This window comes from Pan paniscus, chromosome 18 (genome assembly GCF_029289425.2).
Source record: "Pan paniscus chromosome 18, NHGRI_mPanPan1-v2.0_pri, whole genome shotgun sequence".
NCBI classification, from domain to species: Eukaryota; Metazoa; Chordata; class Mammalia; order Primates; family Hominidae; genus Pan; species Pan paniscus.
In genome coordinates this window covers 31590776-31614356 of record NC_073267.2, presented here as the reverse complement: position 1 = coordinate 31614356, position 23581 = coordinate 31590776, and the positions used below count along the sequence as shown (strand labels likewise).

Genomic DNA, 23581 nt, shown 5'->3' with positions numbered 1-23581 from the left:
AAAAGTTAAATATAATGGCAAGAAAACATTCCTACCAATTTTATTTATCCAGGCATGTCTTAAATATGGCTGTTTGTTACATACAGTGATTCTGCAGACATGTTGACATGACAGTGAAATACATAAATATGTAATGAGAAAAGGCTTAACTGTGGATAAAACAAAGTCATTACAATTAAAGACTCGAGTTTTTGGCATTTCCAATTGTAGTCAGGGCACTGAGGTCAAATTTAACTACAAATTTTGCATTGTCTACATTGAACACATGATTCTTAAAAGCCTCATGTTTTATTTCAGAACAGGCCTCAGGAAGTTGCAGACTGTGCAGGAGGTTGTTTAGGGCACAAGTCATTTCTCCCAATATTAACTTATAGGCAGTCTCCAAAACAGGAATATTCTTCAAGCTGAGCATCGCTTGATAAACAGCATGGGCTACAGCAACAACCTGAAAAACAAAAAATTCAAGGAAGTGATAAATGGAAAATAAATCTTCTAAAATTATATGGAAAATAAATCACTATCTGTATTAGTGCTGATGATACAAATAAATTTAAGATTGATCAATTCACTGTCCGTAGCACTTAATATTTTAATTTTTAAAAAACCAATCAGAAAACTGACACAGATCAGTATGCTATTTCAAATCTATTAAGTTTTATCACAAATAAAGAGTACTATAAATGAAAACTGTCAATATGAAATTTCCAGAATGGCCGTTTTTTTTTTTTTTTAAATAATCAACATCAAAAGACATATGCAAACAGCAGTTTAAGACTGGGTTTCTTAAATCTACCAGGAAAGTCTGTGGTGGATTTGACTAGGGGGTGGTTGAAAAGCCAGTCATTTTTGTTTACAAAATATACAGTACTTCTTAATTTATAACTTTATAAATATGTCAACTTGTTTTACCCTTATGAAAATTTAATAAATTTAATAACAGCAAGAGATGCATAGTCTGAAAAGAGTATCTGGCACATCATTCATGAAAGTATTCAGTATGATTATCAAGAAATATAAATTTAAAAGAACAAATACAATCACTATATTCTAAATCAAACATTTCACATTTCACTCAATTTCACTTATATAGCCTGGTAAGCAACATTAGGTCCAACTCTTCAGTGACTCAAGTTGTCAAAATTCATTATCAGTGTATTACTTACCCCTTTTTCTTTATGATAACGCAAGAATAGTAGTTTAGATGATGGTATAAACAGTTTTTCTACAAATGATGATGGCAGTTTCGTATTTATCTGTTCAACAATCTAAAAGAATAAAATTTTTTAAAAATGAGCTTCTCAAATTACAAAAAGACATGGAGAAACCTTAAATGCACACTGGTAAGTGAAAGAAGCCAATTGAAAAGGCTACATACTATATGACTCCAACTACATGGCATTCTGGAAAAGGCAAAACGATGGAGACAGTAAAAAGATCAGGGGTTGCCATGGGCTTAAGATGGAGGGAGGGAGGAGTGGGGAGAGGGAACGAGGAAGGAGTGGGTAGAACATAAAAGATTTTTAGGGAAGTGAAACTATCCTGTATGATACTGGTAATAGGGGAAACATGTCATTACACATGTTAAAGTCCATAGAATACATAACACAAACTAAACTATAAAATTAGTTAATAATAATATATCAATATTCACTCCTTTGTAATAAATGTACCACACTAACACAATATGTTAATGAGGGGGAAACTGTTGGGATGAAGAAGGTATATAGGAACTCATTGTTTTCTGCTCAATTTTCTGTATATCTAAAAAAGAAAGTCTTTTAATTTAGAAAAATATATCTAAGCTATATTTTAAGGCCTTAATACTGTGACATTAAAGTGTTTAGACACCTAAATAGGACACACGTATTTTACAGTTATCATGGGCATTTTTTCACATTAGCAAAGAGAGGTGTAATTCCGGCAGAAATGCTCAGCAGAATGTCATCTAGAATTTGCTTTAAAATAATCCAGTTGGAGATGAAAGGATAGCAAAGAGGCCTAGATGAAACCAGATGGGCCATTTGTTTCTAATTATAGAAGCTGCGTGTTAAATATGTACAAATTTATTATACTATGCTCCCTATTTTTATGTGCTTCAGAATGTCCATAATAAAAGTGGGGGGAGGATATTTGTGGTTAAGAAATTAAAGGAGGCCGGCCGGGTGCGGTGGCTCACGCCTGTAATCCCAGCACTTTGGGAGGCCAAGGCAGGCAGATCACGAGGTCAGGAGATCGAGACCATCCTGGCTAACATGGTGAAACCCCTTCTCTACTAAAAATACAATTGTGCCACTGCACTCCAGCCTGGGCAAAAGAGCGAGACTCCGTCTCAAAAAAAAAAAAAAAAAAGAAGAAATTAAAGGAGGCCAGGCATGATTGCTCACACCTGTAATCCCAGCACTTTGGGAGGGCAAGGCAGGAGGATTACTTGAGACCAAGAATTTAAGGCCAGCCTAGACAATGTAGTGAGACCCCTTCTCTCCAAAAAATACAAAGGTTAGCCAGGCATGGTGGCATGCATCTGTAGTCCCAGATAGTCGGGAGGCTGAGTGGGAGAATCACTTGAGCCCAGGAGTTTGAGGCTGCAGTGAGCTCTGATTGTACCGCTGCACTCCAGCCAGGGGAATACAGCAAGATCCTGTGACAAAAAAAAAAAAAAAAAGAAAAGAAAAGAAAAGAAAAGAAAAAAAGAAAGAATCTGGTGTGTAGAGCAATGTTTCCTCAGAAAAAACGAGTAAAGCTACACTGAGACTAGCTATCAACCACTAAAAATAGAGGCCTGGCAGAGTGGCTCATGCCTATAATCCCAGTACTTTGGGAAGCCAAGGCAGGTGGATTGCTTGAGCCCAAGAATTCAAGACCAGCCTGGGCAACATGGCAAAACTCCATCTCTACAAAATAATATAAAAAATTAGCCAGGTGTGGTGGTGCACGCCTGTAGTCCTAGCTACCTGGGGGGCTGAGGTGGGAGGATCACCTGAACCCAAGAGGTCAAGGCTACAGTGAGCCAAAATCATGCCACTGCACTTCATCCTGTGCAACAGAGTGAGACCCTGTCTCAAAAAAAAATTGCATTAAAAATAAAAGTAAATAGACACTAAAATGAAAGGATAGATTATAAGACTGATGAATGTACTCTAAAAAATAATATAATAAAGCAAAGCCCTTATTTTTTTTCTTTTTTGGAGACAGGGCCTTTTTTGTCACCTTGGCTGAGTGCAGTGGCACAATCAGAGCTCACTTCAACCTCAAGTTCCTGGGCTTAATCAATCCTCCTCCCTCAGCCTCCCGAGTAGCTAGGACTGCAGGTGCACACCACTACACCAAGCTAATTTTTGACTTTTTGTACAGATGGGGTCTCCCTACATTGCCCAAGCTGTGCCAGAATTCCTGGATGCAAGCAATCCTTCTGCTTTGGCCTCCCAAAGCGCTGGGATTACAAGCATGAGCCACCATACCCAGACAAAGTCCTTCATTTCTTACATATCGATTTAAGGGCCTGAATAAACCAACACATTAAAAAGGAAAAGAATAATTCACATACCAGCGTGAGTAAATTCAAGACTGAGATGATATAATCGGTACCACAAGTCTGGCAATTCTCCAGTTGGTCTAATCCATATGTAATGACCATGTCACAATGTATAGTCATGCTAGGATCCAAGCTGCCGAGCAAAACACCAACACACTCATTAGCAGCTGTCAACACAGCCTCAGAAAAAAACACCTGGTTTGCAGCCGTCACACATCTCATTACTCTGTACAGAACCTGTAAATGGGGAAAATAAGCAGCTTTTTAAAAAAATTCACATGCTTCCACAAAGCAAGAAAATACTTTTTATTTAATGCAATTTCAACTGAAAATTAACTGCTTGCCTTGCCAGCAGTCTCTTAATATTCTAGTTCTCAGTAGCTGAATAATAATGATGCCTTTACTACAATATGTAAACATGATCTTGGCTAAAAAATCCTAAAGTGCTACTATGACAGGAAATGGAATCTGCCATCCTCTATTTCCCATATACCCAACTTCGTTTCTCCCAATGTCACTAAATGGCTGAAGCTCAGAATCTTTATCATGAAATACACCACGACAGTAATGGTATTGACAGCATGGGAATAGCCTGCCCACACATACTACAAGCTAGCTCTTGGGCTTTTGGGAGTCAATCTTTCAAAACTGAACATACAAGTCACTTTAAGCTTATTAAAGTTTCTATCTACTGATGGTCTCTTTTGAAAGATAAGCACTCTCATGCTTACCACATAATATCTTCAAAAATCATATTATTTCCAATACACACACAAACAAAATCCCCCACTTAACTATAATGGCCAATAATTGTGTACCAAATTTCTAATAAAATAGGGGAGAAAACAGAGCAAATGTTAAAAAATACTTCTATAATATTTAACAACCAATACATACAGGATTTTATTTAGTCTACCCATAGTTTTCATTAAAAGTATCCTTGGAGGTTGGGCATAGTGACTCACATCTATCATCCTAGCACTTTGAGAGGATTAGCTGGAAGGTTCTCTTGAGTCCAGGAGTTTGAGACCAGCCATGTCAACATAACAACACCTCATCTCTACCAAATTTGTTTTTAAATTAGTTGGGCGTGGTGGCTCACACCAGTAGTCCCACCAACTACTTGAGGCTGAGGTGGGAGGATCACTTAAGCCTGGGAGGTCAAGGCTGCAGTGAGCCAAGATCATGCCACTGCACTCCAGCCTGGGCAACAGAGACCATGTCTCAAAAAAAAAAAAAAAAAAAAAAAAAAAGGAGTAGCGGGGAGAGGGCGGAGGGGGAAGCATTCTTGGCCATGCATGCACAGTGGCTCATGTCTATAATCCCAACACTTTGGGAGGCTGAGGTGGGAAGACTGCTTGAGGCCAAAAGTTCAAGACCAGCCTGGGAAACACTGAGACCCCATCTCTACAAAAATAAAAAATTAGCAGGAGCTATGGTGGGAGGATCACTTGAGCTCAAGAGATAGAGGCTGCACTGAGTCGTGATGGCACCACCCCACTTTAAAAAGAAAAAAAAAAAAAAGCTGGGTATGGGTCATGACACCCGCTTGTAGGGCTGAGTGAGATGGGAAGTTCACCTGGGCCCAAGAGTTCAAGACTACAGTGAGCTATGATTGCACTACTACACTCCAGCCTGGGTGACAGAGTGAGGCTCCAGCTCCAAAAATAAATAAATAAAATAAAAACCCCACCATTCTACCATTCTCAAAGGCCTAAAAGATCCTCATAAATCAATATACACCTATCCTATAAATTATGTCCCTTTTATTTTATGTCTGAATTAACGGCTTTTTATTTCAACTCTGTACAGTCTTCAAACCACCACCTTTTAGACACTAAAAATGAAGCGAAGATATTAAACCATTTTGAAACCATATTGGTTTAAAATACCAATATGCTGGTTTCATTTATCTTTAAGTTCTGACATTTCTGCTCAAGTACACAACTTACTATATAATCAATATCCTATTTTATTTAGCAACATGTTCAGCAAAAGTATATGCTCCGAAAAGCAAGTTTTATCCTAACGGTAAAACTTTCATCAGTTAGATTAAATTTTTTATGACTGTATCACACATGCTTCTTTCTCCTTATTCAAAGCAGAGTACAATGCCTGGGGTTCATTTCTTGTGTCTTTTCCACTGAACCCTCATTCGATGTGCTATATACAGTGCAGCTAATGTCTGAGGCTGCTGAAGTGTGGCAATCTAGCTACCTCATTTTTAATTTGTTTATGTTCTTTGATATCAAGCTATCAAAGAATATAAAGATATACAAGTTTTCATATGAGTTCCATCTTATGCTCAGAGAAGATTACTTTCTGAGGCTTCTCCTATAGTGTGCTATTCATAATATGTTGAAAAACTAAAAGGAAACCCAATAATTTAAAAGTAAAATTATAAGAAATATTATTTAAAAATGAAAGAATAAGATTTAAAAATTCAGAGTGGCCTTTTGTCATGGGAGGGTAGGGGAGTTGGATGAAAGGAGGATGAGATATAACAGGATTCTCTGCTTTTCTGGTTATTTAAGAACGCAGTCAGACAATATATACATATATACATACATACATACATGCTAAACAAATGAAGGATTAATAACAGTTCACCTGGTAAAGAGAATCATTTACAATGTAAAACAATTTTATTTTTGAATGACACTTCAAATGCCCAAAAGCACTTACAACTGTTACGTATGCCTCAGTAATTGGAGGACCCGAATTGGGCTGAAGCGTTCCCCAATGCTCCTCAGCACAGTACTAAATACCCGGAGAAGCGCAGCCAGCTTTGGTAATGACACTGATGGAGGAGGGACGTCTTCATCCACTGATTCCCCAGAGGCCACATGGCTGAGGTCCTAGATGTGAATTCACAGCATTCTTAATGAGTAGTACATTGTTTAAAAAAAAAACAAAAAACTCTAAAATATTTCAATCAATTCATTTTAGAATAGATTTTTAGGCTTTTAGAAAGAGAACTGTGGCCCATGAGAATATTCATGACTCTGAATATAAAAATGGGTTTTACCTAATTATTTCAAAAAGCCAACATTAAACCCAGTAGACAACAAATTAAGGAAATAATCTCTTAAATCAACTCAGAAAGCTGTTGGGAAAAAATAAATTCTAGCACATATGCTCTAGTTATATGTAGGTATAAATGAAGACGGAAGCTTTTGCCACTCCTGAATTAGTTTTTGGCTAAAAATCTCATTCTAGCTATTCTTTGAGCCACTCAGCTCAACAGTAAGTCCTCCAAACCAAGAGCATGCACATGAAGAGCAAAGGGAGATTACAAGACCTGGTCTACAGATGTGGAACTGAAGAAGTACGATATATGAAAAGGACAAGATTCACAAAAACTAGGATACTAGAACCAATGTATACATCTACCTAAAATTAAGCACCAAAATAACAGAAGAGAATGAGATCTTAAGGATAACAAGGGGAAACATCTCTACAAACTAGAATGTGTGGCTTATGAGAGGTAGATCAGCTTTAAACGTGGGCTGTGAAAAAAGACATTCTAGGTGTGGGGGCAAAGAAAAAACAACGCAGAAGCAAAACATTTCCTTGCTTTTCTAGGAAAGAGTAAACACATCAGTACAGCTAAAGGTACTGAATTCCTGTTGACTACAAGCAGCAAAGATGAAAAAAACAAGATGAGGCCAAAATCTTTATGGGAGCCTTGATTGGTTGATCTGAATAGGGGAGAAACACAAAGAGATTCAGATAAGAGATGGCACAGAGTTAAGCCATGACAGTGGGGCCAGAAAAGCCAAGTACCAGTAACAGAGGCTTCAGCTGCGCTCTTAAAGCTCCTATGCTATATTCGTACGGCCACAAAAGCTGGCTGAAGCCAAGGCTTGTCCTCCAAAGTACGATTCAAGATCTCCTGTACATATGTAAGAGGAAAATCTTTAGGAGCTTTTGGTGTTTTGTGTTTTTTTATAACACAACATCAATTTGCTTTAAGACTCTGAAGACTGGGAACAAAAAATAAAAATAAATAACAAAAAATGTCTTTAGAAAAATACCAGCTACCGAGAGTATGTAAAGCTTTGCGAAATACGAAGCTTGCAACGTTTCTTTTAGTCTCTCCAATAATTCTCCTGGTAACTTAAACACATCTGAAATAAATGTTTAAAATACTGACTGGGCACGGGGGCTCATGCCTATAATCCCAGCACTTTGGGAGGCCGACGCGGGTAGATCACCAGTGGTCAGGAGTTTGAGACCAGCCTGGCCAACATGGTGAAACCCCGTCTCTACTAAAAATACAAAAATTAGCTGGGCGTAGTGGTGGGCACCTGTAATTCCAGCTACTCAGGAGGCTGAGGCAGGAGAATCATTTGAACCCAGGAGGTGGAGGTTGCAGTGAGCTGAGATCGTGCCATTGCACTCCAGCCTGAGTGACAGAGCGAGACTCCGTCTCAAAAAAAATTTTTTTTCAAAATATTGCAATGGGCTTGTAATTTCTGCTTAAATGTCAGGAGGTCTGAGCCATTTTAAAATAAATCTAGCACAATTTAAGATTTTTTCTTAATCAAAATTTTAAGAAACAGCTTTCTATATACTCACCTCAGCATATGCTTCCATGTCTTCTAGAAACTGACCAAGAAGAGTCGTAGAAAATGCAAGATCAGCTACCCAAAATGGCTCCAAACTCTGCAACCACCCTTGGAATCGTATAAGAAATTGTGAAAGGGTAGGGGAGAGAAAAAACACCAAAAAATCCAAATTAAAAAAATATAAGAGGCTCGTTTTAAAAAGTATCTGGTTTTCAAGCAGCATACCCTAAAACATGTCCTATATCATAAAATGAAGACTGCTAAACATGCTGATCACGATTAACCAATACCTCTTTAATTAATACCTCTTTAATTTCTGCAGAAATTAACATGTAAATGTTATTTCCTTACTTTTTCAGTAAATTTCATATCTATATTGTCACTACACATGACTTAAGACTAAAATGCCACAATCTACCATTGGCCTGGCTAATCCCAGGGCCACATCTAACCATTAAAGGTGTATACTCATCTCCTCAGTGAAAATGAAACAGACCACTATCACCTGAATATCCTATTTTCAAAAGTTTATTACACCAAGTAAGTTACGAGAAACTATGACACTTGAAACAAGCTGAAATGTGCAAATGAGCCACGCTAGTCATTCACTTAACTTCAAAAAAATGGGAAACAAAACCATTTCTCATTTATGACAATTCTCCAAATTAACCCTATATTTCCTTTTTAAAAAAAATAACCAGAAAAACAATAAAATGTGACAAATAACTTGGATCTTCCATTGTCCACTTCAGGGTATTGCCACTGCAATATATTCTTACCATATACTTTCCTACCAGTACAAACTACAAATAACTTGGGGAAGTCCTGTCTGTACTTACTCTACCCACCTACTAGTAATTTCCTCTGAAAATATATATTTAGCTAACAAGTCATGTTCATTTACAATAAAACATTTCTCTGAATTAGTTTTCTTGCATTATTAAAGAAATGGTATTGATAGATGGTCATTGGGGGACCACTGCTCCTCCCCGACAGTATTTAAATAACTGGTATAGGCTGCAAGACTTACCAGATACCTGCTGCATGAGCGAAGGTTTCTGAGTACGATCTCTATGCCATCCAACTAATATATCAACTGTATCCTTGATGGAAACAAAGAGAGAGGGGGCCAATCATTTTAAGATATTACTGCCATTCACCTGTGGACCATTTCACAGCAAAAGATCCTAAAAGGAGCATCTATGTTCACCTACTTGACATTCTAGAAACTTAGAAAGGGGAGAGGGGCAGGAAAATAAAAGAACTACATTTCTCACAACAATGAAATAGTTTATTTTCTTCAAATATTTTAAGATACGAACGTCAGAAAGAAAAATGCGGCATTTAACTCTGGAACCTCAAATATCACTGATTATATTCAAAGGAGCAGAGGCATTGTTTTCCATCTGATTCCTCAGTTCCTCACACACACAACCATCCCCCTCACCCCATGATCTGAACAGCGGAATGAGGAACTCACCCTAAAATTAGTGCTGAAAATATGAGGGTAACATCGAGCCACCAAAAGAATGCACTTAACACATCTGCAAAGCAATTCTGGTGTATCCACATTTTCAAGAATTGACTGCAGGCTGGTCATTACAAGCTTAAAAATAAAAGTTACAAACCGTGAACATTCAACAAAATAGGGAGAAAACAAGCAAATTAGGTTCATTATTTACTGACTACATAAAAAACTGAGTATGAGACCAAGAAAAATAGATTCTGTAGTTTTAGTTAAAAAAAAACAAATTCACTTGTAAATCCCAACTGCTTGGGAGGCTGAGACACAAGAATCGCTTGAACCCAGGAGGCAGAGGTTGCAGTGAGCTGAGATTGCACCGCTGCACTCCAGCCTGGACAATACAGCCAGACTCCATCTCAAAAAAAATAATAATTAATAAATAAATAAAATAAATAAATTGAAAATGTTTCGCTCCACTAAGATGTTAAGCTAAAAACAAATACTGCTTTCTCTTCTTCAATGTTTGTTAATATTAGTCCTTTGACATCAGTTAACATTAGTCCTTAATAACATCTGTTTACAATATCCCTAAATGCTCTAAGATTCTACCTGTGATTAAATTTCAAATACCAAAAAGTAAAATGGATTTGGGAAACTTTTCTATAAAGTACAACAATTACTTTGCAATCCAAAATATAAAGCAAATTTTATATAATTTATGCTTTAGTATATTAGTACTTGCTTCATATTAAAATTAAAGAAGATCAGTATGGCACCACACATAAATAACATGCAGGCTCAGGTTACCATTATACATGAATTTTTAAAATAAATATATGGCAAAAATAAAATAATAAATAACTATTTGTCATTCCATTGAAAGAATATTTATTTTGCAGCTGTTAAAAAACATTTTTCCCTAAAAAAGGAAAAGCTGCGCTTTACATAGCAATCTTATAAAAGAAATGCTAGAATCAGAAAACCATCATTTTAGGCTGGGTGCAGTGGCTCACACCTGTAACCCCAGCACTTTGGGAGGACGAGGCAGGTGGATCACCTGAGGTCAGGAGTTCAAGACCAGATTGGCCAGCATGATGAACTCCGTCTCTACTAAAAATATAAAAATTAGCAGAGCACAGTGGCACATGCCTGTAATCCCAGCTACTCAGGAGGCTGAAGCAAGAGAACTGCTTGAACCTGGGAGGCGGAGGTTGCAGTGAGCCGAGATGGTGCCACTGCCCTCCAGCTTGGACAATAGAACAAGATTACATCTCAAAAAAAAAAGAGAGAAAAAGAAAACCATTATTTTGCAATAGCCAATGTTATAATCTACACAGGCACAGACTATCAATGCTAAAAATCATTTAAAAGACATCTTAAGGGTAATTACAGAAATTTGAATATAGAACACATATGTAATAAAATTCATTTTCTTAGGTACGATTACAATATTCTTGTTATACAGAAGAAAAACCTTATTCTTGGGAGATGCATACTAAAACATTATGGGGTGAACTGTCATCATGTATATGGTTTTCAGATGCTCAACAAAAGTGTGTGAGAAAATAAAACTGTGGCAAAATATTAGTAACTGGTAAATCTAGGTGAAGCATATATTATGAAATTATTATCATATTTACAGGTATTTATTTTACTGGTGCATCTATCTTTCTATGAATGTGAGAATTTTCACAAGAGATGGGAAAATGTTCATAATTATGCATGCAGAATAAGCCCAAGCTGGTGGCATTCTGTTCAGTTACAGGTAATTTTCTGAATCCTCCCTCAAATTTTTCTCAAACCTCTATAATCAAGGGGGAAAATGTTTCATTTTGTTTTGCTTTTTTGAGACAGGGTTGCCTATAATGGAGTGCAATAGCTTGACCATAGCTCACTGTAGCTTCAACCTCCCAGGCACAAGCGATCCTCCTGCCTCAGCCTCCAAGTAGCTGGGATTACAGATGCATGCCACCATGCCCGACTTATTTTTTTTCCTTTTTTTGATAGAAACAGGGTTTCACCATGTTGCCCAGGCTGGTCTCAAACTCCTGGACTCAGGCAATTCACCGGCCTCAGCCTCCCACAGTGCTGGGGTTACAGGAGTGAGCCACCATGCCCAGTTAAAAATACATTTTTTATTTAAAAAAAAAAAGAACATTCCTTATATTTCCTTTATATTTTTTAAACTACATACCCAAAATAAAGCATATCAAAAACTGTATTAAAAAAAACCCCTAATATCAGATATTCCAAACACAACAATACCATAATTTAATCACTTAAAATCTTACTCAAAACTAAATCAATGATCTTTTAGGCCAGGTGTGGTGGCTCATGACACTAATCACAGTACTTTGGGAGGCCGAGGCAGGAGGATCACTTGAGGTCAGGAGTTCAAGACCAGCATGGCCAACACAATGAAACCCCATCTCTACTAAAAATACAAAAATTAGCCAGGCTAATGGCACACTCCTGTAATACCAGCTACTCAGGAGGCTGAGGCAGGAGATTCACTTGAACCAGGGAGGCAGAATTTGCAGTGAGCCGAGATCATGCCACTGCACTCCAGGCTGGACAACAGAGCAAGACTCTGCATCAAAAAAAAAAAAAAAAAGGAATGATGTTTTAATATATTCAGATACACAAATGTGAAATAAAACTAAGTAGAGCTGGTATTCATTTACACATAATTATCTTATACCATTTGGAATAAGAATTTGGGGCACGTTAGCAAACCAAAAGGCTCAGAAAGAAGTTGTGATATTTAGTTCTTGTTTCCCTCTACAAATGTGAAGCACTCTTCTATCCAGCATTCCTAGCGGAGTTCCTATTTTCAAATTTGCAAATCATTCTGGTCCTAAGCAATCTCAAAAAAACATTTCTAAAAACCAAAGAGGAAAAAAAATCCTTTTTTTTTTTTTTTTTGAGACAGAGTCTGGCTCTGTTGCCCAGGCAATGGTGTGATCTCGGCTCACTGCAACCTCGGCCTCCGGGGTTCAAGCGATTCTCCTGCCTCAGCTTCCTGAGTAGCTGGGACTACAGGCACGTGCCACCATGCCTGGCTAATTTTTGTATTGTTAGTAGAGACGGGGTTTCACCATGTTGGCCAGGATGGTTTCGATCCCTTGACCTCATGATGTTCCCACCTCGGCCTCCCAAAGTGCTGGGATTACAGGCATATAGGCCACCGCGCTTGGCTGAGGAAAAAAATCTTAAAACTAACTTATTTCAAATCTAACTTCAACGTGTATCTTTTTTTTCTTTTTTTTTTTTTTGAGACAGAGTCTCACTCTGTTGCCCAGGCTGGAGTGCAGTGGTGCGATCTCGACTCACTGCAAGCTCCGCCTCACAGGTTCACGGCATTCTCCTGCCTCAGTCTCCCAATTAGCTGAGACTACAGGTGCCCACCACCACGCCCGGCTAATTTTTTTTGTATTTTTAGTAGATATGGGGTTTCACTATGTTAGCCAGGATGGTCTCGATCTCCTGACTTCATGATCCGCCTGCCTCGGCCTCCCAAAGTGCTGGGATTACAGGCGTGAGACACCGCACCCGGCGTGTAAGCCAATTTCTTAGAAGAAATCTCTCCCTCTCTCTCCACATATATGCATATATGTATGTAGCACTGATCCTTGAACAGTGTATCCTTTACTCAAACTGAGAAAGAGGAATTTTTAAAACATATTTCCTATCAGTAGATAACCCCTATTCTATGTTTCCCTTCTTCAAGCTCCTCTCCAAGGACATGTGTTAAGGGACAATTTTCTTCCCAAGTACATCATGCATTTTTCCCCCTTCATTCTTACCTGCATTACAGATGAAAAGGCTTTCTTTTCTCCTACAGTCTCTAGTGCTTTGTAGGCGGCACATAAGTAGAGGAGTTTAACTTCATCTTTTGCAGATGAGCTAAATTTGCTAAAAATCCACTTGAAGATCTTCTCAGCCTCATACCTCAGAGAAGCACAAAGAAGGCCAAGACAGCAAGCTCCCTCCTGTCTCAACTCCTGAAGCAATTCGCTACTGTGTTTATTTTAATGCAAACAAAAAACACACACAAAAGGCTTAAGTTTTCTATGATGACATGAGTAATACATCTTACAAAAGAATGTCTTAAGTGGTTTTTTAAATTTCTATTCAAACTACATAAAAGGTTGAAATTTTCTCCACTCTAAATACTACATTCTGTCTAGCCTGCATTGCCCTCAAGTATCTGTCTGACATTACTTTCTTTTTACAAAATCAATTATTTACAAACAGTGAGGGAAGGCCCAAAAATGCTAAATTCCATCTCAAACGGTATTAAATAACTCTCAGAAAAGGGCAGCAACAAATAATTAGATAAAACACTCTATACATAACTACATTCTACATAATATCCAATATGTAATGACTATAAAATATAAAATGGTAATAGTTAAATACAGAAACTTAAAAGGATAACAGTAATGATTTACATAGAACTTTAATAAGTAACTATAAAACAAAACCATCAAAAGGCACTAAGGTTTATGACCAGCTGAGATAAATTTTGGGTACTTGCCAACACTGCAAATCTTTAGGAATCACCATAACAAAAAATGACCACACACCTCCGGAGACTCTAATAGCCAGAGAATATATGGTTTGGATCCACTCTTACCCAAAGAAGGAAATTCCTTTTTACCTCTATTCTCTAAGCAGTTTCAAATTCTCTAGTTTACAAAAACTAATTTTATTCTTCATGCCTGCATCAAGAGTTTATGCCATTCCATAAGTCAAGACTCAGTTATCCAGTGAGACTAGCAAATTAAAAAAATAAAATATTCCAGCCAGGCACGGTGGCTCATGCCTGTAATCCCAACACTTTGGAAGGCTAAGGTGGGTGGATCACCTGAGGTCAGGAGTTCTAGACCAGCCTGGCCAACATGGTGAAACCCTGTCTCTACCAAAAATACAAAAATTAGCTGGCAGTTGTGGTGCACGCCTGTAGTCCCAGCTACTCGGGAGGCTGAGGCAGGAGAATCACTTGAACCCGGGAAGTGGAGGTTGCAGTGAGCTGAGATCGCACCACTGCACTCCAGCCTGGGCGACACGGTGAGACTCTGGCTCAAAAAATAAATATTCTTTTCAAGTGGATTCCATTTGTATTCAACCGTAATTAACACATAATTAATGCAGATAAAAATGACAAGACCCACTGAAATGTCAATAGATGTTCATAAACAAAGCCAGTGGGTTTGTCTTCTTGTGTATTGTTAAGTAATTTCTAAAAATATATTTTAAAGTCATTTAAACCGAACCATTATTAGTTACTTACCTTTCATTAAGCACATCATGTACAGCAGCCAAGATATTATCCAATTGTTTAACTAGTACCTTTAAAAGAAAACACATTTATGAAAACTTCAAATTCCTATACTTTTAAGAATAGCATTGTGTACTTTTTTACTTGTCTTCCCCTCCAAATTCTAATTCAACAGTACTTTACTTTCTTTATTATTCCCACTCCCCAATGAGCATGTATCAGGAATGTCATGTTTCCTTTCAGCCTATGAAAGAAATTCACCCACTGGAAACATAGAGCTGTGATCATCAACAAAAAAATAAACTCAAAAAGCTTGTTTTATTTACTTTGAAATCCATTTGAAAAATTGACTGATGGATGGAGGGATAGATGGAGAGATATGTGACAAGGCAGTATTTAGGGCAAAACGTTAACGACAAAAATTAGATGATGGGTTTAACAGATTCAATGTCAAATTCTTTCAACTTGCTATATATTTGAAACTACTCATAATAAAATTTGGAAGGAGGAGAAACTTGCTTTGATCCAAGTGTCATCTGCCTCACTAGACCATTTTCATTAATTTTCTCCTGCTCATTGTCAAGTTCTTTTTTTTTTTTTTTTTTTTAAGATGGAGTTTCACTCTTTTCGCCCAGGCTGGAGTGCAATGGCGTGATCTCAGCTCACTGCAACCTCCGTCTCCTGGGTTCAAGCGATTCTCCTGCCACAGCCTCCCATGTAGCTGGAATTACGGTCATGTGCCACCACGTCCAGCTAATTTTGTATTTTTAGTAGAGATGGGGCTTCACTATGTTGGGCAGGCTGGTATCGAACTCCTGAACTCAGGTGATCCGCCCGCCTTGGCCTCCCAAAATGCTGGGATTACAGGCATGAGCCACCACACCTGGCCCATATCAAGTTCTTAATTGGTGTAAAGAAAGTGAAGAAAAAAATTTAACCCTTCCTATACTTTGTTACATTTCTGTTGTTGTTTTAAGAGGCAAGGACTCCCTCTGTCGCCCAGGTTGACATGCAGAGGTGTGATTGTATCTCACTGCAACCCTGAATTCCTGGGCTCAAGTGATTCTTCCACCTCAGCCAGGTGTAGTGGCACATGCCTGAAGTCCCAGCTACTCAGGAGGCCACAGCGGGAGGATAGCTTGAATCCAGGAGTTTGAGACTGCAGTGAGCTATGATTGTGCCACTGCACTCCAGCCTGGGCGACAGAGCAAGATCTTGTCTTTAAGAAGAAAAAGAAATTACATATTAGAGAGCATTAAGTTCTTGATCATCATAATACAGACTTTCCCCATTCTTAAACTACTCAAGGTAGCATTACCTAGTTTATTATGGAAACACAAAAATCCTCCTATTTCCAAACATACTATACTTACCAGCTTATTTTCTGGTTGCTGAATAAATTCTTTCAACTGCTTTACAGTGACCAATCTTCAGTCTCTGTCGTCTTCCCGGGTGATCCTCTGAAGAAGATTTGACAGTCGAGACTCATCACAATAAGACATCGATCTCTCTGTGAATATATAATCATTTTGTTGTCCATTGAGTATAAATAAGCAAAGGAATTTTTAAATTTTAAAATAATTTTTAAATTTTTAAAATTAAAAATTATTTAAATAATAATTAAATTATTATGGTGGCTCATGCCTGTAATCCCAGTACTTTGGAAGGCGGGTAGATCACATGAGTTCAGGAGTTTGAGACCAGCCTGGGCAACATGGTGAAACCCTGTCTCCACAGACACACAAAAAATTACATAAACTAGCCAGCCAAGGTGGTGTGCACCTGTAGTCCCAGCTACTCGGGAGGCTGAGGCAGGAGAATCACTGGAGCCCGTGAGGTGGAGGTTGCAGTGAGCCGAGATCACCCTATTGCACTCCAGCCTGGGTGACAGAGCAAGACCCTCTCTCAAAAATAAAATTACATCAAAAGTCACAGTCCACTGGTCAATAAAAGCTCAGGGAATATAGGTCCTATCGCTCTTTTGTTCAACTCTATATTCCAAATCCCAGCAGAGTGCCTGGCACATAACAGACCCTCAAAAAAATATTTGCTGAAGGAAACGAGAAATGAATAACCCTAGGCCAACTGAACACCTCATTCCAGAGGACTGGCTGGGAGAGAAAAAAGAAAGGCCTTAGTAACAACTTTCTTTGGGTCCATTCCAAACTGTTTTCAACATGCAGGTAAAGAGCCTGGGTGTAGGTAAATTAAACAACTTCCAAGGGGTACGGATAAAGCCTCAATCGAGTAAAAACAGGATATAGGCTTCTACTTATCATCTAGGTATCCCACTGGAGGAAAGCCTCTTATTCACATTATCATCATTTCCCTGGGATGAAGTTTTGGGGAGCCATAATCACACATTTAGTTCAACAAATGTCTAATTATCATCTACCACATGCAAGGCATGCCTCCACTAGAAAGGTAGCAAACCACAACTTTTCTCCCCTTATTTTTTAATCACAAGAACAAGCAAACAATAGTGAATACTATCAGTATATTAACAATGCCTTTAAAAACTAGATTTTTGCTGGGCGAGGTGGCTCTTGCCTGTAATTACCCAGCACTTTGGAAGGCCAAGGCAGGCAGATCACTTGAGCCCAGGAGTTCGAGACCAGCATCGGCAACATGGTACAACCCCATCTCTACGAAAAATACAAAAATTAGCTGGGCACAGTGGCACATGCCTGTAATCCCAGCTACTCAGGAGGCTGAGGTGGGAGGATCGCTTTAGCCTGGGAAGCAAAGGTTGCAGTGAAATCACACTAGTGCATTCCAGCCTGGGTGACAGAGCGAGACTGTCTCAAAAAACAAAACAAAACAAAAAACTCAATTTTTGCAAAACATTTTCAACTGTGCTATTCACCATAATTAGCCAATACATACGTAAACAACAAATCACAAAGGGTCTGACAGTTTCATTTCTAAGGTATGAGAAAAAATTGATAATAAAAGAAACCAGAAGGCTGGGCATGGTGGCTCACACCTGTAATCCCAGCACTTTGGGAGGCCGAGAGGGCAGATCACGGGGTCAGGAGATTGAGACCTGCCTGGCCAACATGGTGGAACCTCGTCTCTACTAAAGATACAAAAAATTAGCCGGGCATGGTGGCACGCTCCTGTAATCCCAGCTACTCGGGAGGCTGAGGCAGGAGAATCACTTTAATCTGGGAGGTGGAGGCTGCAGTGACCTGAGATCGCGCCATTGCACTCCAGCCTGGGTGCCAGGGAGATACTCCATCTCATAAATAAATAAATAAATAAATAACTACAAGGGGAACAAAACACACTGGATCCTTTTGGAGGGTGGGGGGTGGGAGGAGGGAGAGGATCAAGAGAAACAACCAATGGGTACCAGGCTTAATACCTGGGTGATAAAATAATCTATACTACAAACCCTCATGACACAAGTTTACCAGTGTAACAAATCTGCACTTGTATCCTGAATTTAAAAGTTAAAAAAAAAAAAAAAGAAACCACAATGTCTGAGAGAAGAATAGGATTTTTACAAATCCCTAGCCCATAGAGTATTTCAATAAGGACAGATACCAAAAATGTCATCAAGTTACCAGCTGGGAAATTAGGCTCTACTTACAATTCTGTCACTAGCAAACTACATGACCCTGAGCCTTTGAAGAAGAGGAATTGTTTACTGAACTACTTTAGAGTCACTGTTTAGCTTCTATAATATCATAAGTCTAAGGCTTCAAACACTCTGTTTTAACAAACAGCATACATAGCCTTTGAATTCATTCCACTTGTGAAAACATAAAAAGAAATCAGTTTTTTAAAAGTTATATACCAACAATAAAAGCTACAGGCACAAAGATTTTCACCAAGATACACGAAGCACACACACAGTATAAAAAAAAAAAAAAAAGTCAAAAATTAAATGTCCAAAAAGTAATTACATCTGACAAAGCCCATAACTCAGCTTTACCGATAAATTTCTCTTTAAGGAAAAAAATTATCATTACCTCTAATCCTCTGAACTTTCTTTTTTGTTGTTGTTTTTTTGAGATGGAGTCTCGCTCTGTTGCCCAGGCTGGAGTGCAGTGGTGCACTCAGCTCACTGCAAGCTCTGCCTCCCGGGTTCACGCCATTCTCCTGCCTCAGCCTCCTGGGTAGCTGGGACTACAGGCGCCCACCACCGCGCCTGGCTAATTTTTTGTATTTTCAGTAGAGACAGGGTTTCACCGTGTTAGTCAGGATGGTCTCGATCTCCTGACCTCGTGATCTGCCCGTCTCGGCCTCCCAAAGTGCTGGGATTACAGGAGTGAGCCGCTGCACCCGGCCAATCCTCTGAACTTCCAAGGCACTCACCTATACAGTGAGGCTACGTCATAAGGCAGAAATGCTATCAGTGTATTTAACTTTAGAAAAGTGCTCACTCTAGGCAGGGCCCAGTGGCTCAGGCCTGTAATGAGCACATGTGATCACTTAAGGTCAGGAGTTCGAGACCAGCCTGGCCAACATGGTGAAACCCTGTCTCCACTAAAAATGCAAAAATTAGCTGGGTGTGGTGGCATGTACCTGTAATCCCAGCTACTTGGGAGGCTGAGGCACGAGAATCACTTGAACCTGGGAGGCGGAGGTTGCAGTGAGGAGAGATTGCAGCACTGCGCTCCAGCCTGGGTGACAGAGCAAGACTCTGGCTCAAAAAAATATATTGAAAACAACAACAAAAAAACCAGAAAAGTACCCACTCTAGGGGGCGGGGGGAAGGAGAGCATCAGCAAGAATAGCTTAATGGATGCTGGGTTTAATACCTAGATGATGGGATGATCTGTGCAGCAAACTACCATGGCACACGTTTACCTACATAACAAACCTGTACACCCTGCACATGTACCCTGAACTTAAAAGAGAAAAAAAAAAAAAAAAGACAGAAAAGTACCCCCTCTATATATATATCTATATCCTCCACAGGCCCAAGAGTTCAAGGACTTGCTGTAGTAAGAGCCTCTCTCTCTCTATATATATATATCTATATCCTCCACAGGCCCAAGAGTTCAAGGACTTGCTGTAGTAAGAGCCTACTATGCACTATACATTCAATATCCACAATAATTGGGTAAACCTTTTCTGTAAGATCTTATCCAGTCTTCTAATCTTGTTTTAAGAGAATTCTCTTTTAAAATGTACTATAACCTTTCTAGTGGGAAATTAACAATTCACAGGAAAAGAATGTAAACAATTTTTACCTGCACAGTAGACTAAATCAACTTATGCCTGTGCAAGGCGTTAGTAAGAGGCGTCCAGAATAAGAGGAGATACAAGTCTTTGGAAGGTGTATGTGATTGGTCCCCGTTTTCCCAGCCTTACCCTGTGATTTCCTCATGTCTTTGGTGGCTAAAGCATGACTGCCATGCTGAACACTGGTGAACTCAGGGCTGGTCACATTGTTAACCCTCAGCTCTTGCCCCAACGACTTCCGACCATAAGTATTTTCCCCAGATCCCCCACTGACACTGTAGCCACCTACAAACAGCCATGTGTACGTCATTTAAATATGATTGTTCGTTTCATTCAGTCAATTTCCTGATAGCTCAGGATCTTATTACTCAATCTGCAGCTCAACCAGCCTTTGCTTCTCCTACCTTTTTCCTGTACTGTCTGCCTTGAAAATCATTTTCATTTCTTTTAATACACCTTTGAAGTTAAATTAATTTTATTTTGATCCCTTCATTGGAAAATAAGCAAAGAAATGAAAACTAAATTAAATCAAATTTTGCACCTTGTTTTAAAACTTTCTTGAAGTTTAGAGACAGTAGCCAAGAGGAACTTCAACCTTAGCTAAATATTTTTGAAAATAAAAACAAAAATAGTATTGTATCTTTTTTGTAAGAAAACTGCATTGATGAATTGTGTATGGAAAATTTTTAAATTTTAAAAATAATAAAGTGGATAAACGTCCTATAAAGTTTTCAGAAATAACACTGCATTTGTTATTCGTATTTTAAATATATTAGAAGAAAGCGAGAAAGTTGGGGGTGTAAGAAGGCAGGAAGGTGGGATAGGTAGGTTCAAAAAACATGCTTGTAGCAATAAGAAAATATATATACCCTTTTCGTCATTCTGTATGTCAGCGTGGACTCTGGTATCATCGTGCCTTTGCCGAGACACCACAGCTGAATTTGAAGGTTGCAGTCCGTAAGAGGAAGAACCACCTCTATCTCTGGATGAAGAATATTTTAAATTACGTGGGTCAGCTGATGCACTATCAGTTCTATAAAAAGAGAAAAGTTTAAGATTAGAACTTTAAATAACATAAATAAATCTTTCTTTAAACAAGCCTCTCTTCTCCCAAATTTTACATTTAACCATTACTATTGTATTTAGTGTAATATGTACTATATATTATATGTAAGCACTCAGCCATCTAATAAGAAGTCTTTCACTGGGAAGAGATTCTGAATGGATGAAATGCCAACTTTTCAGTCTCTTCTACTGTTCTAAAGACCCATTCAGAAATACGAATAACTACTGGGATTAGGGTGACTTTGCTGGTTTTAGCATTGAAAGCCTCCTGTCCCAGGCAAAACAGGACAATTGGTTACTCTGGTCCAGTGTTCTCCTCACATGACTTGATAATAAGAATAATTCTCTCTAAATTCTCCCCCATGGAGAGGGTTAATCAGTCAAAACATTTCAGCCTTTCCTGTCATAAAAATAAAAAACACTGGCAGCATGTCAGGGACGGGCAATGTCTTACCAAGTTATTTTCTAAGTACTGATTAGGTACTGTAGTATTGAAGACCCCATTGAAGATGCCTTAATTGTAAAGGTAGCAATCAAAATTTTAAAAAGTAAAAAAGAAGACATTTTAAGAAAATAAAAGGTATCAGAAATGCAATAAAGTTATATCGGAAAGTTGTAGTTCATCATCTATTTAAAATTTAGGTACTGTTTAGAATAATACCTGATGCTTATTAGTAAACAAGTAGGGTACAGCCAAGGGTAAAAAGTGTGTCCTCATCTAAGTATCTGCTCTACGCTTCAACTGCCTCATAAGTAAAACAGAGCTGAGTTACAAGACTTCTCACGAGTGTTACTCTTTCAGCCATCAATCATAAACTATTAAGAAAGAAGACAACAAAATAATCTGTTATAGCATATGAAAAATCCAAGTAAGTTCTTCCCCTACTGATTTTCTCCTGAGAGGAACAACTTTGAGGAAAAAAAAAAAAAAAAAGAAAAGAAAATCACTTCTATGATATTTACTAAAAATGCTTTCTCACCCTTTTAGAACCTGAATCTTTTAGAAAAGTTTAGGACACTGGCAAGGCCAGAAACTAACCTATTCCTCTATGCTTTGCCCCTCCCTCTATGGTGTAAAAGTGACAGCAGTGTTTGTATACTGTATATATTTCATTTAGAGTTTATTAGTCTTTCCTTGCTCCCAAAAATACTAAACATAAAACTTTGCATGAGCTCAGTTGGACACCTTGATCTGCACTTACTGCAATCACTGTTAATACAGAATGCAGACAATAGGTCCAATTAAACTTGGATATCTAACTGGTACAAGTCATTACTTATAAAGGATCTCAATCTGAAACTTCATGAAATTCAAAACCTAGCATACTAAAATGACTAAGGCTCCATAAGGAGTATCTTCTAATATTCAGAGTTCACTTATTCATAAAGCTAAGTACTTCAAACATAAGGGAAAATAAAATCTATGGAATTTCAAGAAAAATGTATGAGAATATTTTCTGAGTATACTAAGTCTATAAGCATTAAAATATTAACTCAATGGACCATAACTTTTTTAAACTAATGAAAAGACATTCCTTATGTACCTAAAAATAGCACATTTAACATGTGTCTATATAAATCATAGCATACCATTACTTTCTGAAAGGAGATTGAAACGTAAGAGAGCTTATAATCTTTTCTGACAGTGTGTGAACTTTATATGTATGCCACAGTAAACTCTTATTAGATGAGCAAATAAAATAAGCACTTGACTAATTCAGAAACACAAAGATAACTGAAGTCTGCCAATATTTAAACATATCTTCACTTCCTGTTTTCATCATGTTTACTTATCTCCTATACTACCTTTACTATTAAGAGTTAAATGTTTGTATCATTTTCTGGTGACACAGTAGTACCATAAGGCAGCAGAGAATACAAGTTAAAAAAAGATCTGGGCTCAAATCCCAGCTCCAGCACTGAAAAGTATGTGTGCCTTTGCACAAATTACTTGATCTCCAAGCCTTGGTTGTCTCTTGCATAAAATGAGGATGATACCTATCTAACATGTAAGGTTGTTGTGAGGCTTAAATAAGATAATGAATTATAAAGAAACACTTAGTTTGCAGGGTATGTTAAAAGTTATTATGACCATAATACAAAATAAACTCAGTTTCCAGTCTAAAAGACAATGTACAAACAGTTCATGAGTATATGAATATAATCAAAACAAGTTTTTACAGTCAATATAGAGCAACTTAAATACTTCACTGAAGAAAGCAGGTCATCTGTTGCTACCAACAATGTGTTTCCAACTAGGAAGCATCTGATTTCCAACTAAACTGTAAAACCAGGAGCAGCTTCCCCGTTGGTTAGAAATAAGGTTTCTAAATCCCCTCAGTTATGAACACTGAGATTTTTTTTCCCAAAAAAATTTGTGTTTTCAGAAATATAACAAAAAAACTGGAATAGAGCCACTGTCTCAGAAATACCTGAAAACTTCCTAGTTGCCAAATTATTTTAATACA

The 23581-nt window shown here is 38.1% G+C and overlaps 3 protein-coding genes across 6 annotated transcripts in view; all 3 read right to left on the bottom strand.

Annotated features, from left to right (window-relative positions):
• Positions 1–125, bottom strand: part of LOC134729279 (serine/threonine-protein kinase SMG1-like) — a 39516-nt gene extending 39391 nt beyond the window's left edge. The window contains exon 1 of the mRNA XM_063597492.1: positions 36–125. The gene's annotated coding sequence lies outside the window, so the exon portion shown is untranslated. The remainder of the gene's footprint in view (positions 1–35) is intronic.
• Positions 6–14925, bottom strand: LOC129394219 (serine/threonine-protein kinase SMG1-like). 2 transcript variants are annotated; one of them, XM_055099850.2, is made up of 9 exons: positions 14865–14925; positions 13375–13588; positions 9584–9709; positions 9134–9206; positions 8114–8211; positions 6218–6390; positions 3545–3769; positions 1164–1265; positions 6–445 (listed from the first exon to the last, which is right to left on the bottom strand). In XM_055099850.2, exons 7-9 carry the CDS (start codon positions 3752–3754, stop codon positions 176–178), a joined length of 582 nt encoding a protein of 193 aa, XP_054955825.2. In that variant the 5' UTR covers positions 3755–3769; positions 6218–6390; positions 8114–8211; positions 9134–9206; positions 9584–9709; positions 13375–13588; positions 14865–14925; the 3' UTR covers positions 6–175. The 2 variants fall into 2 exon arrangements, with proteins under 2 accessions (XP_054955825.2, XP_063453626.1); XM_063597556.1 differs by having other exon boundaries at positions 3545–3665.
• A 1297-nt stretch (positions 14926–16222) lies between these two features.
• LOC134728369 (putative L-type amino acid transporter 1-like protein MLAS) overlaps positions 16223–23581 on the bottom strand; it is a 55305-nt gene continuing 47946 nt past the window's right edge. For all 3 annotated transcript variants that reach the window (XR_010110249.1, XR_010110251.1, XR_010110250.1), the window contains 2 exons: positions 20918–21081; positions 16223–16362 (listed from right to left, as the gene is read on the bottom strand). The gene's annotated coding sequence lies outside the window, so the exon portion shown is untranslated. The remainder of the gene's footprint in view (positions 16363–20917; positions 21082–23581) is intronic.